The sequence below is a fragment of the Hylobates moloch genome, unplaced genomic scaffold (genome assembly GCF_009828535.3).
Source record: "Hylobates moloch isolate HMO894 unplaced genomic scaffold, HMol_V3 SCAFFOLD_5, whole genome shotgun sequence".
NCBI lineage: Eukaryota > Metazoa > Chordata > Mammalia > Primates > Hylobatidae > Hylobates > Hylobates moloch.
Window position 1 is genome coordinate 128,828,837 of NW_026652280.1, and position 18,269 is coordinate 128,847,105.

At 37.0% G+C, this 18,269-nt stretch overlaps 1 protein-coding gene across 2 annotated transcripts in view; it reads left to right on the forward strand.

Moving 5' to 3' along the window:
* Positions 1-3,550: 3,550 nt before the first annotated feature.
* The window catches only part of DPYD (dihydropyrimidine dehydrogenase), an 870,422-nt gene continuing 855,703 nt past the window's right edge, over positions 3,551-18,269 (forward strand). Inside the window, exon 1 of one of the 2 annotated variants that reach the window (XM_032155292.2) lies at positions 3,551-3,726. In XM_032155292.2, the coding sequence (XP_032011183.1) occupies positions 3,688-3,726 (39 nt within the window). In that variant the 5' untranslated portion in view covers positions 3,551-3,687. The remainder of the gene's footprint in view (positions 3,727-18,269) is intronic. The other variant, XM_032155293.2, reaches the window with a different exon arrangement.

Below are 18,269 nucleotides of genomic sequence, written 5' to 3' on the forward strand. Positions count from 1 at the left end.
TCTGTGCTTTTTATGGCATTTACATAGTACATGCTGATATACTGCATATCAATATATACAATATGATAGACATGTAGTTGAGCACATTATACTGTCTGTTCCATGAAATATGAACCAACGTATTCCTTATGGTCTTTTTAACAGGAATGCTAGAAATATTTGGGCCTAACTGATCTTCAATCATTATCCTACTGGTCAATATGGGTAGGAATTAATTTGGCCCTTGAAAATCAGACAGTGGAAAAAATGCATCTCATGATCATTCAGCCTCTGACTTTTTGGGAGGAAATCATTTTCAAAGACGTGTCCCCAACCAAAAAAAATTTCTTAATGCTAGACTGCAAAGGGAAATAAAGGCATATGGAAATCTGAATTTTTATTGTGTTTCTAAATTTGTAATATTGAATAACTTTTTAGATGTGAAATTAAAGATGACTCATAAGCCCTACTTCTGACTTTGGTAGTAATAATATTCATTTATGTACTGTAAACTATTAGGTTCAAACATAAGCTGTCTCTCCAAAGCCTACAAAAAATTAATGTGGAACACCTGATATTTCACTGTGCTTCCAGATGGAGGGACAGCTTGACAAACGCCATCATAATTTACAACTTTTAAAAAGTGTGGTGCAAATGCATTTGCAGTAAAAGCTTTAAACAGCTTGCATTATTTACAGGTACAACTGTGTTTAATGTGCAATTTCAATGAATTTAAAATATTAGATTCAATCACTGATCACAGAGCATAGGTGTGGCATGTGAGCAATGTGATTAGATGCCTTAATTAATATGTCAGAACAGGATACATCTGTTTGATGAAGTTGGGGGGGTGGTAAATAGCATTTAAATTTTATATTTGATTATTGACTATCACCGATGAAACTCTTATCTTTGGAAAACCAGCATATTTTGGACTTATCCTCTATGGTTGTTTAGGAGAATTACAATAACAAAATGAATATGAAAATACACTGTATAACTCTTAAAGATAACTTGGATTCTTGTACACATAAATTAACTATCAATTGCTAACTGATAAGATGTATGTAAAAGTGTAATCTGAAAGAGCAATAAGCCTGTATCCCTGTAGGTTAGGAAATTGAACATTGAACCTGACTGATTAAATTGGAGAAGAAATCATATGTATTATAATTATATATATTTGTAAATTTATATGTTTATGTGTATATATCTTTTCTCAATATATACATATGTGTGTATCTGTATGTATGTATTTGGGTGTTTATATGTGTGTTTATATATATAGATTGATAGATAAATAGATAGATAGATCTATCTATCTATATCTCCAAGAGGATCTAGAGTAAGTGGGTAAGGTGTGGTTGTAGGGAGATGCAGGAACATCTGACTGTGGAACACTACTCCATGAAAAGATAAATAGTTATTTTGACCCATTTTAACTACAAATTCATTGATAGATATTGTGACCTATTTCTCAGCAGTAAGTAGGACAATGAGAATACGTGATGCAGCAAAACTAAAGTTTCTAAAATGAACTGCTCAGTGTATAAACGAATGTACTCTGTTCATTCAATCACCAAGTGTTCTTGGTCTCTTATGTTTCAGTCCTGAGCTAGGAACTGAGTATCCAGTAAACAACAAAAGTAGACATGTGCCCCCTCTTCCTGGAGCTTCCTCTCTAAATAGAAGACATATATTAAATAAGTCACATTCAAATAAATATTTAAACAACATTTTAGAAGTCTATGAAGATGAAATAGAATGAAAAAGACAGTGAGTTAATTTTGTTGGTAATGGGGATGGATCATAAAGGTTTCAGTGAGACCTAAATGATGAGTAGAAGGGGAAGAAGAGCTCCAAGTGGAGGGCAATGTGCAAAGGTACAGAAGTGGATGGAGGATGAGAAGATTACTTTGTGGTTGGAATATAATGAGTCAGGGCAAGAGTGGCGGAGAAGCAGAGTAGAGCAGGTCATTCAGAGGTTACTAGGGAGTTTGTATTATATTCTGACTGCAATGGACCATTGAAGGATTTATACCATGGGTACCTGGGTGTGTGGATGTATCTTTGTATGGCATGAGCCAGTTAATACTTTTTAAAGTTCAATCTGGTGTGGAGATGAGGTAAGAATAGAAGCTAGAACACCAGTAGCTTGGACCATGGTGGATGCAGCAAAATGGAGAAATGAATGATTCAAAATCGATTTAGGAAGTTGACTCCTGAGAGTTTGGGCATAGATTAAATGAGGCAATAAGGATAAAGGAGTCAAAGATGATTCTAAGGTTTCCATTTTCTAGTGTCTCTTAATATTTGATTCAAGAAAAATGTATCTGTCTTTTAGTAAGTTCCAGGTTCTGGAAGGTAATCTGATGGTTTGTTCAGAGAAGACTTCTCAACCACTCGAGGTACCCATACCCTAGTTATTCTGTCCTATTCTTCTTTTATCTTACAAGCAGGCATCACATTTTGCTTACTTGCTTATTTTGAGTATAATCTCCATGAGATTGATGTGTATTCTTGAAGACTATATCCGGAGAACCTAGCACAGTGTCTGTGTCTGGCATATTGAAAATGCTCAATAAACATATTTGTTGAATAAAACGATGAATGGACTAATAAAAAAACGATAAGGGAGAAATACTTGACTCCAAGGTGTCACTATCTAGCCAAGTGCATGAAGGAGTGCTACAAATGTCCTAACAGAAGTAGAAAGTGTTATGGTAGAAAAGAGGTGGGATGCATCTAACAGGGATGGGGGTGGGGGGATGGGGCGGGGAGAAAAGGAGAGAGGTCTGGAGTACACATATCCTCAAAAAACGAGGTGAATGTTTTCTGGATTGGGACCAACTCTACAGGAAATCTCTCCCTTCTCCTCAGCAAGCTCTAGAGCAAAAATGAAGAGCAACTTTTCAAAAGAGTTTCACGTTTTAGAATAAAAAATATTTTTAAAAATAACCATTAAAATGAGACTTTCCTGCAAAAAGACAACCTTGATTATGTCCCACCTGCAGCACTTCCTGTATGCTGCTGCGGGCTGTGGATGTTTTTGCTCGCCTCCCTCCCCTCCCCGCAGGGGCTGTGAACTCCCAGAAGACCGGTGCTCTGGTATCCTCCACTGCAGCTCAAACCCCGCCCACCTACTTGGTGGATAGATGGAGGAACATCTACTATTTCATCCTTGAGGAGTTCCTGAAAAAGCAGTTGCCCCTCAAACAATCTATCTACATCTCGCGGGGTTTGTGTGGAAGAAAAGAAAAAGTGCAAGTTGTTGCTTGGAGCGCGGACAGCTTTTACCTTTAATCCCGGGGATCCCTCCTATCTGGCCCCGCCTGCCTAGCTCAGTTTTTAGTAGTTTAGAGAGTAAAGGCCAGTCCCCAGAGCGGGTGCTCTACTCCCTCCCTCCCTTCCGCTTGCAGAAGGAAAACAAGCTTGCAGGCTGGGACGCGGAGCGGGCTGAACCGGGGAGGCCGGGCTGCGGCGGCGGCCGGGCTGCGGCGGCAGTGCCTGGCGCGGGAGCCGCAGGACCCAGAGCGCGGCCCCGCCCCGGGGGCGTTGCCGCCCTGCGCCCGCTCCGCCCCCGCGCCGCCGGCCCTCGTCTGCCTGTTTTCCACTCGCACTCCGGCTGCTGTCACTTGGCTCTCTGGCTGGAGCTTGAGGACGCAAGGAGGGTCTGTCACTGGTAGACTCGAGACTGTAGGCACTGCCATGGCCCCTGTGCTCAGTAAGGACTCGGCGGACATCGAGGTACGGACTTCGCGCCGGCTCGTGTGGTGGCGGGGTGGTGGGGGGTGCTCTGCTGGTAGGTGCCGGAGAGGCCCCCGCGGCCCCCGCGCTCCGGAGAGTGAGAGACGCGGGAAAGTTTCCCCCGTGGGAGATATGCGGGGGAGGCGGAGGAGCGCGGAGCCAGAGACCCGCGTGGGCAGGCAGGGAGCGGAGGGGAGGACTTTTCCGCAACTGGAGGGGTTGCCCTTTGCCTCGGGACCTGTTTACTTCGGAGATTTCAGGAAGCCTGTCTTGTCCTGCTCTGAATGTCAGTGACTGAAGAAACACTGGAGTTCCAGAGAGGTGGACTCTAGGGGGTAGGAGCGCCCATTTCCCACACATTCTACCCCTTCACCTCCTGTATGTCGTTTCTGGACACCTCTCCACTGCCCCCATCTCCAATAGCTGAATCCTGCTATTTGCAAAGGTGAAGTATAGAAATAAAACATCTGTGTGTCAGCTGTAGCAGTCTCCTCTAGCCATAGTATTGTTTATGAAATAATTTAACATGGAGAGAATGGAACGAAGTATACAGAACATGAAAAATGCAGTGCCCTCAGAAAAACAAACTGTATTTTTCTCTCCTCTCAACGGTTTTTGATTCCCTCTTGCACTCCGTTTCTGTTAAAAAAAAAAAAAAAATCTTTTTTTTTTTTCTGTAAATAAGGTCCTACCTGAAACGACATGGCATTTCCTTTCTCTCTAGTATCTTAATATATGGGATGAAAAGGATTTAATTATAAACAGTGGTTTTACACATACTAAACCTAGGTCAGCACTTTTGAGCTAAGACAAACTGCTTTTTAGTTTTCTGTTTTGTTTGGGGCTTTTCTTTATTTGAGTCTTCTACTCTGGTAGAAAATTATGTGTGTGTGTGTTTTCTTTAGAAATAACAAAATTTTCGTTTCGTCAGTCCTTTTGGCGGCTTAAGTAAAAGTTTTGCAAACCACCTGTTTGCAAAATAGCTGCTTTTGCCACATTTTGCCTCTGTAATTGAAGAAACTTTATATTCTGGGAGGAGATAGTCCTGTTTTCTCCAAGCTCCATAACTTGGTTTGAAAAATCATTTTAGTAACAAGAGCCAAAGTGTATTATGTGGACATCTCTGGTTAGTTTACTTTTGGTTTCTGTTATGGAGAGTTGACTTTTTGATATTGAGCGATGTGATATATTTAACAAATATTTGTTCATCTGTGTGCAGGATAAGAGATACTTGTCTTTTTCTATATTTCACTTAGGGTAGTCTATTCCTTTTTGGTCCTTGTGACTTAACTTTTTAAAAAAATTTTATTTACTAAGTCAAAAAACAAGCTTCTGACAGTATTAAGGCAGCGTTGATTTCAGATATCAGAGTTGTCTTAGGATGGGTGGCTTTTGGCTCTTTAATTTCAGAATGGTGTGTTATCTGCTTAACTGATTTCTTTCTCTGCAGTTGTCTTTGAAATCAGTTCTTACATTCTACTGAGGAGAAAGATGCCAGTGAAATATTGAATGCCAAGCTTGATTTCATGTATTGTTTCAACTAAGAACATTTAAGAAGCCCATCCTTTCCACTCCCTCCACTCAATTCAAACTTAGTCTATATGGCCAGTTTGCCTAATATTACTTTTAATCTAGATTGCTGGTGTTCAAACACCTTCAGCTCTTAAGTAGTTCATATGTGCAACACTTTAATCAGTAACATCCTTCATCTCTCACAGCACCTTACTTTTCCCTCAAAGTAATACCCGTGATTCATGAGCTAAAATACCATGAAAGAGCATGAAATTAATCATTAAAATATAATGCAATGAGGAAAAATACATTAAGCCTAGGGGAGCACATTCAAGCATAAATGCCTCAGTTGATCCTATTGATTTACCAAAGTTCCTTTTTGTGTTGAAGAATTAGAATGAATTATAAAGGCTCAGTTTTCCATCAAATTTGAATGCTTTTCTTGAACAAATTCATTACAACCATTGTCTAGAGATTGATCTGATTGTGATCATTGTGTTAGCTTCAAATACATGGATAAGCAAGTAATATTTTAAAAATATTGGTATGAAGCAGTTAATGAATGTGATAAGAACACATTGATAAATGTGAAAACTGCTTGACAATTGTTAAAAGAACAGAAGTTGATGATAACAACCTACTCTAATAGTAACTGACTTTTCCCTATGAGCTAACTACAGAACCTCAGGTTTCAGTGAAACAGCCAAGAAATATCTTTGTTTCCGGGGGAGAAGTTATTGAGGTATATATAAAGGTGCTTTGTGTGCCTGCTTCATAATTTCTAGTCTGAATCCAATATCACATCAGGATTTGAGGGTTAGGAACGTGGAAAACAATCAGATCACCAAACTCCAAAGCTGGACTATCCCTAGGCTAGGAGACAGTCAAGGAAAGGATGTGTCACTGGGTAATAGGACCTAGCTCATCTACTCAGAATTGTTGTTGTTGTTGTTGTAATCATAGAAGTTGCATGAGAAATCAAGTTCTTTTCAGATATATTAATGTGGTTCAGAGCCTGGCTTCTGAAACCAGCTGCCTCTGATTGAGGTCTAACTTTAAGCTGTGTGTTTGGGCAAGTTAGCCTCTCTGAATTGCACATGGAAAATCTGCTAAGGATAATAAACAAATGTCACAAGTTGACAGCATCTTGTTGGGAAAAAGGACAAAAATGTTAAAAAATAAAGATAACAGAAAAATATATATTATTCTCAGGAAAATCACTTCCAATGAAATGATTAGCATTTTAAAGTCCATTAATAGTAGTTATATGCTTTTAGAAGTTATTTTGCTTTGTGAGTTTACTGTTTGGATACAGTCTGAATTTTGTCAATGATGACTTTAATACAAACTCTGCTGGGATGATTTCAAAGAAGGTTAGTATTGGACATTGGTCACTTTCCCAGGCCTCCGCAGTAACTTAACAGCACTTCTTCATTTAGATTGAATTTACAGCCAGTATATTGTGAATATCTGCACATTTGAAAGGAAATGAGAATTATTTTCAAAGAGTTCTCTTTTGCTCAAGACCTTGTTCCCCTCCACTGGCAAGGATAATGAGAATAGACTTTGAAAGTACATATATCTAAACGAAAATGTATGCAGCTGCAGCAAGCTTTTAACTATTCGAATACTAGTACTTTTGATAAATATTTATAGCCAAACCAAGTTGCTATCTGTTACTGTACTGCTACCACAGTCACAATCACAAGGCCCATTCCTTGAATTATCAGTTAGTGAATGTTAAAGGGTTATAAACTCAATTCACATTTACCCTGAATGAAAAAGGGATTTTAGTCCATTGTCCACAAAATCAAATGCATTTTGAGTCAAACAGAAATGGTTTCTGAATTACTGATACTATGACTTCTATTCATTTGAAAAGGTAATTGGGAATTTTCTGTATGATGAATTAGGAAAATGAGATTAAAAATAGCGAATTTGGAAAATAGAAGCATAATGGGAAAGACTTGGAGAAAGTGGACTTTACAAATTTTGAAACAAGGAAAGTCATGGGTTATGAATTGGCAGAGATGGCAAAAAAATTTTCAGAACATCTTTTATCATAGTTGCCTTTGCTGCTGGGGAGGAAGGAGAATCATGGATCCAAAAAAGATAATAAAGATTCCACTTTATAGAAAGCCGTGAGTTGTTTATTTATTTAAATGGATATATTTTTACTGCATGTGTAAGTAACAGTCATTTCTTTTCTTCTTCCTTTTATTGATTGGGCACTGCAGATCTTTTGGAAATGTATTCTTAAATAAATTAAGACTTTTAAAGCTTTAGCTTTTTAAACCTATTTTGAGAGTTGGAGTTGTTGAAAACATGTTTGTACTTCCTACTTTAAGCTGTTTTGTGGGCCATGGTTTTACTTTAAAGTGTTTCTCCTTTCTAAGGAGTTTAGCTGGATAGTAGAAATGTGTCTGATTATCTGATTTCAGGAGTCACTGATTCTAATGGTAGCTTCTTGTAGTTTTAAGGTACTGCATATTTCTGTAGTTGAGTGTGTTGATACGTGTTTCAGTGCAGTTTTTTAAAATAGAGATGGAGGTCTCAGTATATTGCCCGGGCTGGCCTTTTACTCTTGGGCTGAAGCGAACCTTTCAGCTTGGCCCACCAAAGTTCTGGGCAGTTTAAAGAAAAATTCTATCCTTTGCATATGAATTCAGATGAATAGTTTTGGTAGTTTAATTAAAATCTGGGAGATTAATGACTAATGATGGATCCTGATGGAGGGTGATTTTTAGATTGGATCTGCTTAACCTTAATGATAGCAAATGGTGTTGACTGATTGCTTAATTGTAAAGTGTGCTGGAATTTAGTAGCCTCCTTTGTTACATTCTAGAAGAAAAATTCACTTTTAAAAAGATGATGAGTTCATATCCTTTGTAGGGACATGGATGAAGCTGGAAACCATCATTCTTAGCAAACTATCGCAAGGACAAAAAACCGAACACCGCATGTTCTCACTCATAGGTGGGAATTGAACAATGAGAACACATGGACACAGGAAGGGGAACATCACACACTGGGGCCTGTTGTGGGGTTGCGGGGAGGGATAGCATTTGGAGATATACCTAATGTTAAATGACGAGTTACTGGGTGCAGCACACCAACATGGCACATGTATATATATATGTAACTAACGGGCACGTTGTACACATGTACCCTAAAACTTAAAGTATAATAATAAAAAAAGATGAATATTAACAGGAAGGCATTGATAAGGACACTAAGAAGATCTAGAGTCAAAGTACTGATTCAGTTATGGAATATCTTTAAGCAATCATACCTTTCTTTAACTATTTGAATATAGCATCTTACTAAACTCTGTATAAACTGACAACAACACAAGGGATGAAAGCTGGAACCCCAGTAAAATAAAGATGTCTGATCACTGTGGGAGAATTCTAATAATTAGCATAAGTGTAAGTAACAGTTTGGAACACTAAACATAAAAGACGATGAGACTGAAGAAAGATTGTCATAAAATATCATGACAAAGAAAATCAGATGAGATTTGATATAATCCAGGCTTCAATACAGCTAAAGAGGAGATCAAAAAGTAGGATTGGCCAATTTATTTTTCTGCCTCTCAGCTGTATGAATGTATAACAAATATGTTGCAAAGCCCTTCAGTCCTTAAAACTGTAAAGAAAATTTTATTTTGTTTATATTCCACCTTAATTAAAAATATTTAATAAGGCATTGTAAGATTACACCTTTATCTATAATTGGGACTTTGATTTTAAATTGTGACATATTTACCTTCTGGACTTCATTTGCTCATAATCCTCCATATCAAGACAGAAGGCGTTTTTGGCCTCAAATATCAATCGTGTGGGTGCTCACTGATATCCTGGAGCCAATTATACTACTGAGATAACTCTTAATAGGATTATGTCCTTCCTGTGGTTTATAATTATTACTGCTTCCATTGCTTTTAATTAAAATGTTACACTAGTACATATGAAACATCTGCATTTAAACTCAACATATAACTTTTAGCCAGTTCACCATGAATACATATATATATATATGTATTCATGGTGAACTGGCTAAAAGTTATATGTTGAGTTTAAATGCAGATGTTTTAATTCCTCAATACATATATATTTATATGTATTGAGGAATTAAGTACTTTTTGTATGAAGTTATTTATTTTGTATTTCCCCAAATCAAGCTTCCTTTCATGGTTAGTACAAAAAGAAAACATTGTATTTAAACAGACCTGGGTTAAAATCCTGGCACTATTTTATTTTATTTGTGTGACTGTGGTCAGCTTCTTTCTTGGACTGTCATTTCTTCTTCCGTGAATTGAATTTAATCCTATGTATTTCATGCAATAGCTATAAGGATTAATTGGAGTCACATACACAAAATGCTTCAGACAGCATTTGTCACATAAATATATGCTTTTTAAATTGGTTACACTTATTTTAAATGTTATTACTGCGTCTATCATGTACATTATATAAACATCAATTGGCAAGAATTTGTTTTTACTCTAGTAATCAACTAGTGGTATTGAAGTCTTTTAGAATCTGTGAGAAAGGGAGGAGTTAATGAAGTTAAAAGAATTATGAAAGAGGTGCATTATAGATTCATAAATGTTGCATATATCTATTATGAAAAAGTTACTGAATTAACATTTGTCAATATTATGAGGGAGATTGGGGAGTTTCTGAAATTCAGATAAATTTAAAGAGACCCATTTCATTTAATTTCTGTTTAAAAATATGTTTTTAGTACCTGTTGTACTGCCAGCCCATGGTGTAAGTTTCAGATGATACAAAGGAAGTATATGGCTTAGGTTTTGTTTATACATGACTATTCACATCTATTACATAGGTTAATAAGATTCAAATCCAGGCTGTCCCCTCTCGTTTTTTTACTGCAACATACATATGGATTGATTCTTCTGTGTTTTTCTGAGTGTTTTTGAGACTAGATCAGGGCTAATGCATAGGTGAAAATTATTTTTTGGCATTCTCATTGAAATGTAGAAGGCATTTGACATTAATTTTTTTCTGAAAAGAAATTCCTACATAATTAAAATACCCTTGTATTTCCATGTGCTAACTGGAGTAAACTTATCTTCTCTCTAAGAAAACATATTAGCTTCAAAAACAGTTTTTTTCTAAACTTTTAAGCAACCCTAAGCACACTACATTTGCTTATAAGTAACTCTTTTAGCTCCTAGGAAACGGTTGGAGATAACCTGTTTTGCACCAGGAAAAGGTAAAGTGTGATCTTACTGAGAGATGACTCATATATTACACTTTTTATACTAGCTATAATAATTTCATTTCTTTGAGAATTTTACCTAGGCTGTGTAACAGCATTTTTGCTAGACTTTACCTCCATCATAATAATTAAAGAGAATCTGTGTCCCTACCTCCCAGGTGCTTGGAAATTGATATTATAAGCACTTATGAATGTCCCCTTGAGGCACTCTTGACTGGGCCACTTTGAAGAAAAATCTCTTCATCAATAATTAATCCCTGAGGGCCACTTCTCAGGGGACCCACACAAAATTACATGTCAACTCCAGGCCTGATTTATACAGGAGGCGATCATGGGTGGAGCCCTGACTGCACTTCCTCCTCCCCCGGTGTTTTATTCCTCACCTCTCTCTGCTGGTTCTCCTCCACCTCAACCCCTCAAAGCCCCCAGCACTTTTACTTCTCTCCCAAAACTTTATCCGCCAATTTACAAGTCAGTGTACCTACACAGAATTGACTCACCAGGTAGATCTTAATCTTTATGAAATTCTTTAAGACTGACTTGAAAAATTGTAGGATGTTAAAATTTATAGAAACATTACCATGCCTAATGAAAAGGTCGTGTGAAAATTGCCAGCAAAATAGTAGAATGTATATTTACTATTTGTTAATTAAAATAAGTACCTTTCCCAAGATACAGGATAAGCCTGGGGATAATTTTGCTCTCTTGCCATAGATCGCTTGCTCTCTGACGTTGTGGGAATCATTCAGCCACTGTGAAGAGTTTTCTGATCTTCAGTGAGTTTGCTATTGATCAGTCTTTTAAGGATGGTTTGAAATAAAATATGGCAATGGTGAAATTGTTTGGAAATGTGACCTGGTGTGTGATCATATTAAGGAAATGCAGAGATCTTGGCTCCTTGATTTACATACTTGGTAGGATTGAGTGTGCTATTTATACCAGCTATATGAATTTGATGTACTTATTCACCTGATTTTAAACTTTTTTAATGTCTGCTTGCTGCCTTTTCTTTTTTAATCTGATGAACGAGCTAAATCTAAATTTTGCCTAAGAATACAAGAAAAGTTCAATCCTACTATATATGGCTGGAGTTGTGTGTAAGGGTGATCTGGAATTAACAAATTTACATTTTGTATGTTTTTAATAATGCTGTCTTTAACTAGAAATTAAGACCAGAGATTCAAAAAATGAGATGGGACTCTTTATGCCAATTTCTTCAGTGTGTTTGTTGATTGATGATTGTAGGTGAAAACCATGGCATAAGCAATGGGGTCCCCAGAATTCAAGCTATGCTAATCTGACTCCTTGTGCCACAGTGACCTGAGAGCTTTGCGGGACTTCTTTCAGATATTTCTCTATGCCAAATATTGAGGAGTGCTGGGGTAAAAGTTTAAACTTCTCCACAGTTCAAAGATGAAAGGCATTCAGTTCCCCTCACAGATCCCTAGGGGTAACGCGTGTTACCGTTCACCACAAAATGTTCATTCCTGTTAACTTTTAGTGTAACCTTAGTGTAATAAAAGTGTTAACTTTTATTACACTTTATTTCCCCGATTTGATTTTTAAATTATTTTTCATGATTATTACAGAAGATTTAAAACATACAAAAAACTAAAATCAAAAGATGACCCCAAAGGTACATAGTCATCCCACTCAAGTAATCCATGTAATATTGATGTAGTACATTTCTTTCCTGTGCACAAGTTAATCTTTCCCTAAATACTTTTAGTCATATGTAATTCGATATTTGTTTTCTTGTCCTATCAAAAGCATTTCTTCACATTCTTATTAACTTCAGTTTTAAGTCACGGCGTAACATTCCTTGTGAGTGGAGATATCAAAATGTATTCAAGCCTCTCTCATTATCATACATTTACCTTGTTTTTTAGTAGTCAGTTATTAAGAACAGTGTTTCGGCACAATTTTTTTTTATTTGCTTAAAGCATTGTGCTGGAAATACACTTGAGAGTGTTGGTTCAATGATATATAGTGCATTTTGGCTTTGCCCTTCTTGTTTGCATGCTTCAACTGAATTGTCTTTAAAAATATGTTTTAAAAAAGGAAAAGTGGACCATTTTGGGGTGCAAAGACAGAAGGGGCAAAATGGAAATGGAACCAGTTTAACTGTTTGCCTCATCTTCCTAACACTGATTCTAGGTAACAAAACAGGCAGGCATCTGGATGTAGTTCCCTTTGATGTGGATGTGACTTCCTTTTAACTCAGTGCTGATAATAGCGTTTCTTTCTGGAGAATGGCTTGACAGCCTGCATGGTTCCTTATTTTTTCTGCCCTGGGAGAAAAGGAAGAGTAAGGTTGGGCCTCAGGTTGTTATCTTGGATGGAACATTCATAAATCTCAGATTGTTGTCGTGAATGGATAAATCTCAGGTTGTTATCTAGAATGAGTAAATGTAATACTAACTGCAGCTGTCTCATCATGTGATGGAAACTTTTATATTATCCCAGCCTTCCCACCCTCACACCAAGAACAAACCACTCTGGCAGACCAGATTCTCAAATAATTATTTTATCCTAGCCTGCCTTTACTTTGAAGTATGGGTTGTCATGTGTGTGCATGTGCATATGCACTAGCACGTGTGTGTACATTTTCTTTTTTTTTCCTTCCTGATACTCAGAGAAGAAAGGGTCCATGAGTGTAACTACTTTTGACTCAACACATTTTTCTCCCACATACAAATTAAATGAAGCAAAACATACTTCTTCCTTGGGTGTGCTAACCAAAATGACTCTTGATTTTTGCTACATTTTGAAGCTAAAGTTTACTTGCAACCCAAACTCCAGACATTGGTATGCTTTAGGCTCTGTCTTTTCCGAAAGAGATAAAAACATTTGCAGAGAAAAATTTGTATGTAGCTCATGAAAATTACTGCCCATCACCCCTTTCATTCCAAGACTGGACAGTAAGAAACAAAACTTAAACATCCTTTATGCTTAAGATCACAATATTATAGGATCCTAGAAGGGAATCATCAATGGTAGGTATGACTACTTTAAGGATTTGAAATATTTTCAAGTTGATGTCTACATGGTACTACTAATTCATATAGCTGCTAGCAGCTGTATGAGTATGTATAAAATGATACACTTTCAAGTGTTAATAAAAATTATTTTTTAAATAAACAATTAGGTGAAACTTTTGTGTGATTGGTTTAACTTGTATTTGTTTGAATATTGGTAAATTTTAAACATTTTTCCACATTTTAAAATACTTTGGGTTTTATTTTAAACAAATTATTTTAACAACATTTTAATGTAAAATAAAAAAGTAAGAATACAAATAAGAAAAGTAGAAGTATAACAAATTTTAAGGAAACTAGATGCTAATGTATTATAAAATCACAACAAAATGAATGTTATTTTGGAAACATAAAATCTCCCCAAACCTCAGATAAATTCAGAAACAGCAGTAGACTGATAACCTCAGTCCTTTATAATATTTATTGATAATGAGTAACAGATAATTAATATTTATTCTGATTATAGTGAAAGGACAGCATAGATTTGTGGTTAAGAGTATAGGCTCTGGAATTAGAGTGCTAATGTTCACATCCTAGCTCTGCCACTTACTAGTTTTGACCTTGGCAAATAACCTAAACATTTTATGTTTCAGTTTCCTCATTGTAAAAGTGGGGATAGAAATCATACTTACATTACAGGATTGTTGTGTGGTTGAAGAAAATACTACAGATTCATCCTTTTTAATAGTTCCAGCATGTGGCAAGTATGCAATTAATATTAAGTATTAAATTATTTATAATGGCTACCACCTATTGTTTTGACTTCAGTGACTTATCTCCTTGACAATATGTTATTTTAGTCTTCTTTAAAACACAGGAATTTACTCTCTTTTTTTAAATCTAAAATATTAATTTTTTCCTAATGTGCTAATCACTGGTCTAGATGTTGGAAACACATTTTCAAACAAGACAGAAAAGAATTCTGCAGTCAATAAAATTGCATTCTAATGGAGGAACAATAGTCAGTAAAAAAATTTTCTTTAATGTACAGTAATTTCAGATAATATCATGAGCTTTTGTAAAAATAAACCAAGAAAATGTGATGCAGAATGGCCAGTAGGGTCTTCTTTACATGGTAGTCAGAGAAGGCCTCCTGTAGAGGTGACATTTGAACTGAAATCTAGAAGATCATAAGAAGTCTGCTAGGGGCTTTTGAGGAAAAATTAAAGCAAATCAAAGAGGTGGGACTGAACTTAATTTGGTAAACAAAAAGAAGTAACAGATGTGAGGGACACAAATGTAGCATGTAATGGCATTCAGTTTGGAATCACTATTAGATAGCACAGTAAAGATACCACATAGGCAGCTGAAAGTAAGCTTTTGGACGTCTGTAAAGAAGCCATAGCTGGAGATAGAAATTGAGGAATTATTGACATAAAGATGTTATTTAAAGTCTTGGGACTGAGTAAGATTACTTAAAGACAGCGTAGCTCGACAAGGAACTGAGGACTTTAGGCATTGAGAAGAGGAGAAGATAGCCAAGAAACCAAGGAGGGAGGAAGGATGTGTATGTAGACAACTTTCTTGTCTGCTGTGGGGAGGGTAAGTTGAGGGCATAAAGATTTCTTTTAACTTGGTAACATTGAAAAAGTGTGAGCTTGACAATAGCCATTGGAGAAAGAAGCCTAATAAAAATGGTTTGAGAAGAAAATAGAATGTGAGGAAGTAAGACAATGGCATTGGGAAATGCTGGAGAAAAGTTTTGCTGTAAAGGGGAACAGAAAACAGGGAAGTAGCTGGAGAGGGATAACAGAGCATGCACGTGTGTTAAGGGAAGAGGTGCAGTAGGGAAGCTAGAGTTGAAAGACATAGAGGGGATAATTACTTGTATAAAGGGATTCTTTTGGTGAGAGGGAATAGGATTGATAATATAAGGTTTAGAATAGGTGGTGAGACAGAGAGGTGGCACATTGGGTGGCGGAACAAAAAATAAGTTCCCTCTTCTGATGGATGGTTTTAATTTTCTCAATAAGAGTATGAGGCAGGATTACCAACTGAGGGTGAGAGGAAAACAGGCTATAAAAGTTTGAAGAACAGGTAAAAGTATGAATAGATTTTCTGGAAAGTAGGATAATGAAAATAATAAGTATAGTAGGATTGTTAGGCAGTATTTGTTTTCTACTTGATACTTGCAGTCAAGAATTGAACATGAGAGCAGTGAACATAATTGTGGATTGTTCTCCATCTACTCTTAGCTGCTTGGGTTCAGGCAAAGAAAATGTAAAGAGATAAGTTTAAGTGGATTAGTCTTGCTTGGGCAATGAAGTTGGAGTGAGAGAAGAGTAGGGAATTAAGGATGTTGTGAAGAAGTCATAATAGTGTATCATGGAAGCTGATCTGAGGGACGTCAGCATAGGAGAATGAGATGACTACTGAAAACACCAGTGATACGCTCCATAGATTGATGGTTTCAGTAAGGTCAGATAATTCTTGGAAAGTGGAATGTTGTCAGAGGTAAAGATTGGAGTGATATGTTTGAAATAAAGCTTTTAGAGATAGTGTGATAATCATGGTAAAGTCAAGACTATAACCAAGGGTGATGGCTGCAATGGGGTGGAAGAACAAGAATTATTGGTGGTGAGATGGCGAGTAAAAAGAGGCAGGTGCTAAATGAGCCAAGAGTCTGTTGAAGTCACTAAGACTGGTGTAAAAAATAGAGTGGAGTTGAAGACATAGAGAATTAGATGTTAAATTCTCATTGAATCTGGTTAGAGGGTGTGGCGGCAACCCCCTGGGGTTGGTAGATGACAGAAGCACTGAGTTATAGGGAGTAGAACACAGAGGAAATACGATGGGAAGATACATAAGAAAGGACAGCCAGGCCAGGTACGATGACTTATGCCTGTAATCCCAGCACTCTGGGAGGCCAAGTGGTGTGGATTGTTTGAGCTCAGGAGTTCAAGACCAGCCCGGGCAATAGGGCAAAACCCCATCTCTACAACACATACCAAAATTAGATCGGTGTGCTGGTGCGTGCCTGTAATCCTAGCTACTTGGGAGGCTGAGGTGGGAGGATTGCTTGAGCCTGAGAGATGGAAGCTGCAGTAAGCCATGATTGCACCACTGCACTCCAGCTTGGGCAACAGAGTGACGCCTTGTCTCCAAAAAGAAAGGGGAAAAAAAATGAAAAGATAGCCATATGACTATGGAGACAGTGATTGGAGTGATGCATCAACAGCCAGAGGATAACAAGGATTGCCAGAACCTAGAAGAGGCAACAAAGAATTCTCCCCTACAGATTTCAGAGGCAATATGACAAGGTTGACACCTTTACTTTAGACTTCTAGACTTGAGAGTGGGTGTGGCAATAAATTTCTGTTTTAAGCCACTAAGTTTTTGTAATTTTTTTAATGGCAGCCCAAGAAAATGAATACAAATTTTGATGTGAACTGCAAAGGAACTGGGATATTTGTGGAAGGAAGAAAGGAAGGAAGGAAAGAGGAACGACAAAGAACGTAAGGAAGGCAGGGAGGAGGAAGCAGGGGAGGACCTCAGATACTTTGATAGTAGGAATAAATGAGACTGGGGATAACTAACATTTGTAAGAGACAGTATTTATTAAATTCAAATTCGTAGTTGAAGAAAGTCATTGGGGTTGACTATTCCTAAATACGAAGAGTCTTAAATATGCTATTAAGGTCCTAGTTCTGGCACTTTTGAGCTTTGTGAACTTCAGCTAATTTCCCCATCTATAAAATCGAGATCGTGATCCTTGTTCTGTTTATCTTATAATGTTGTTGTTTGGAAGAAATAAATTAAGAACAAATGCAAATGTAAGCTGTTATTATCATGAAGTTGCTTAATTTACAGATATGCATAGTCCTTATATGAAGGGAAAAGATGTTTGTTATCAAATATGGAAAAGAACCAGGTAGATAATTTTTAAAAACCCACACTAAAAATTAAACACAGCAGTTCCCCTTCATCCAATTTTTGCTTTTTGTAGTTTTAGGTCTGAAAATATTAAATGTGAAATTCCAGAAATAAATAATTCATAAGTTTTAAATTGCATGATTTTGGGTAATGTGATGAAATCTTGCATTGTCCTGCTCCTTCCTGCCCAGCCCATGACTCATCACTTTGTCCAGCCAGGGTCTCCACACTTTCTAAGCTCCCTGCCTGCTAGTCACTTAGTAACCATCCTAGTTGTCAGATGACTGTGGTAATATTGGAGTCCTTTGTATTCAAGAAACACATATTTTACTTAATAATGGCTCTAGAGTGCAATAGTAGTGATGGAGACAATTCATATATGCCAGAGAGAAGCAGTAAAGTGCCTCCTCAAGTGAAAAGGTGAAAATTCTTGACTTAAGGAAAGATACTGAGCTTGCTAAGATCTATGGTAAAAATGAATCTTCTGTCCCTGAAGTTGTGAAGAAGGAAAAAGAAATTCTTGCTAGTTTTGCAGTTGCACCACAGGCTGTAAAAGTTATAGCTACAGTTCGTGAGAAGTGCTCAGTTACAATGGAAAAAGCATTGAAAACAAATATATATGTAGGGTTCAATACTATCTGCAGTTTCAGACATCTACTGGGGGAGTCCTGGAACATATCCCTGTGGATTAGGGTGGACTCCTGTATATATTTTTCGAAAGCTTAAGTTACCAACCAAACATATTATTCCATAGTTCCATTTTATAAGTAATTTTTAAGTACTTGCTGTATCTTGGGAACTATATTAAGTACCATTTAGAGTCTGGTTAGAAAGATCTCCTCTAAATGTGCTTTTGATACAGAACAGAAGATG